The sequence below is a fragment of the Haplochromis burtoni genome, unplaced genomic scaffold (assembly GCF_018398535.1).
Source record: "Haplochromis burtoni strain Fernald_Lab_line unplaced genomic scaffold, NCSU_Asbu1 Contig_588, whole genome shotgun sequence".
Classification (NCBI taxonomy): domain Eukaryota; kingdom Metazoa; phylum Chordata; class Actinopteri; order Cichliformes; family Cichlidae; genus Haplochromis; species Haplochromis burtoni.
Genome location: NW_024582949.1, coordinates 254,889 through 256,128, shown reverse-complemented (window position 1 = coordinate 256,128; position 1,240 = coordinate 254,889). Strand labels below are relative to the sequence as shown.

The 1,240-nt window shown below is 54.0% G+C and overlaps 1 protein-coding gene across 1 annotated transcript in view; it reads left to right on the top strand.

Annotated features, from left to right (window-relative positions):
* Positions 1-1,017, top strand: part of LOC121812422 (ATPase family AAA domain-containing protein 2-like) — a 2,964-nt gene extending 1,947 nt beyond the window's left edge. The window contains exons 5-8 of the mRNA XM_042214566.1: positions 8-85; positions 291-476; positions 574-709; positions 793-1,017. Of these exons, the coding sequence (XP_042070500.1) occupies positions 8-85; positions 291-476; positions 574-709; positions 793-1,001 (609 nt within the window). The 3' untranslated portion in view covers positions 1,002-1,017. The remainder of the gene's footprint in view (positions 1-7; positions 86-290; positions 477-573; positions 710-792) is intronic.
* Positions 1,018-1,240: the final 223 nt, after the last annotated feature.

Here is a 1,240-nt window from a genome sequence, read left to right as displayed (position 1 = left end):
TTTGGAGCGTTTCACCGTCCACAGCCTGGACTCAGCGGTGCTGTTTGGTGTCAGCAGCACCTCGCCAGAGGAAGCCTGTGCACAGGTGACTCCTCCAGACATGTGCATCTACAGGTCGACACGCATGTGCACACAAACACAAACACACTTCATAAAAACTTCATTTAATCGTTTTAGAAGTGTTAACAGGCGGCTCTGTGGTTCTTTCTGACTCTGTTTTTAATTATTTAAAGCAGCCTGTCTGTGCCGGACAGTCTCAGGATGTGAACTTTGACCTTTCCCCTGATCAGGTGTTCTGTGAGGCCAAGCGGACGTCTCCCAGCATCCTCTACATACCGCACATCCAGCAGTGGTGGGACACTGCGGGGCCGGCACTGAGGGCATCCTTCCTCAGCCTGCTGGGCAGCATCCCGTCCTTCTCCCCCATCCTCCTCCTCGCCACCTGCAGCGTGTCCTTCCAGCAGCTGGACCCAGAGGTGAGGACTGAAGCTTTATCTTTCCTTTGTCCCTCAGCTGTGTCCCTGTGCGTGGAGGTTTTACAGGTTTTTATCTTCGATGCTGTGCTGCTCCCAGATTCAGAGCCTGTTTCGGGAGGACTACGGGGAGGTCTACGTCCTCAGAGTTCCCACCCAGCAGGAGAGGACCAGCTTCTTCCAGGATCTCATTCTGAACCAGGCGGCCGAGGCCCCTCCCTCTAAGAGAAAAACATGTGTGTGACTCCGCCTTCATGCTGCGGTTGTTAAGCCCAGAGTGTGATAGATCGCTCACTCTTTCCTCCTCCTCATCTCTCAGTATCTCAGGCAATGGAAGTCCTCCCCCTAGCTCCACCGCCGCCTCCTCGCAAAATGTCAGAGCAAGAGCACCTCCGCCTGGAGGAGCAGGAGGAGGACGTGCTGCGAGAACTCCGTCTCTTCCTGCGAAACATCACCGAGCGCCTGTCTCTGGACCGCCGCTTCAAAGCCTTCACCAAACCGGTCGACATCGAGGAGGTGAGAGTTTGAGAGAAAGACACGCCGACATCTCAGTTTTAAGGTCGTGAATAATTAAACAAACGGAATCGGATCAGTTCACGCCTTCCTCCCAGCTCCACGCCGTACATGTTATTAAAAAAGCGTGCAGCAGATTCAGTGCAGGTTGATGAGGTCAGATGGCAAGACCAGACTCACGGGTCAGCAGTCGTCTTAGCTGAGCCCGGTTCTGTCGGAGGTTTCTTCCTGTTAAAAGGGAGTTTTTCCTTCCC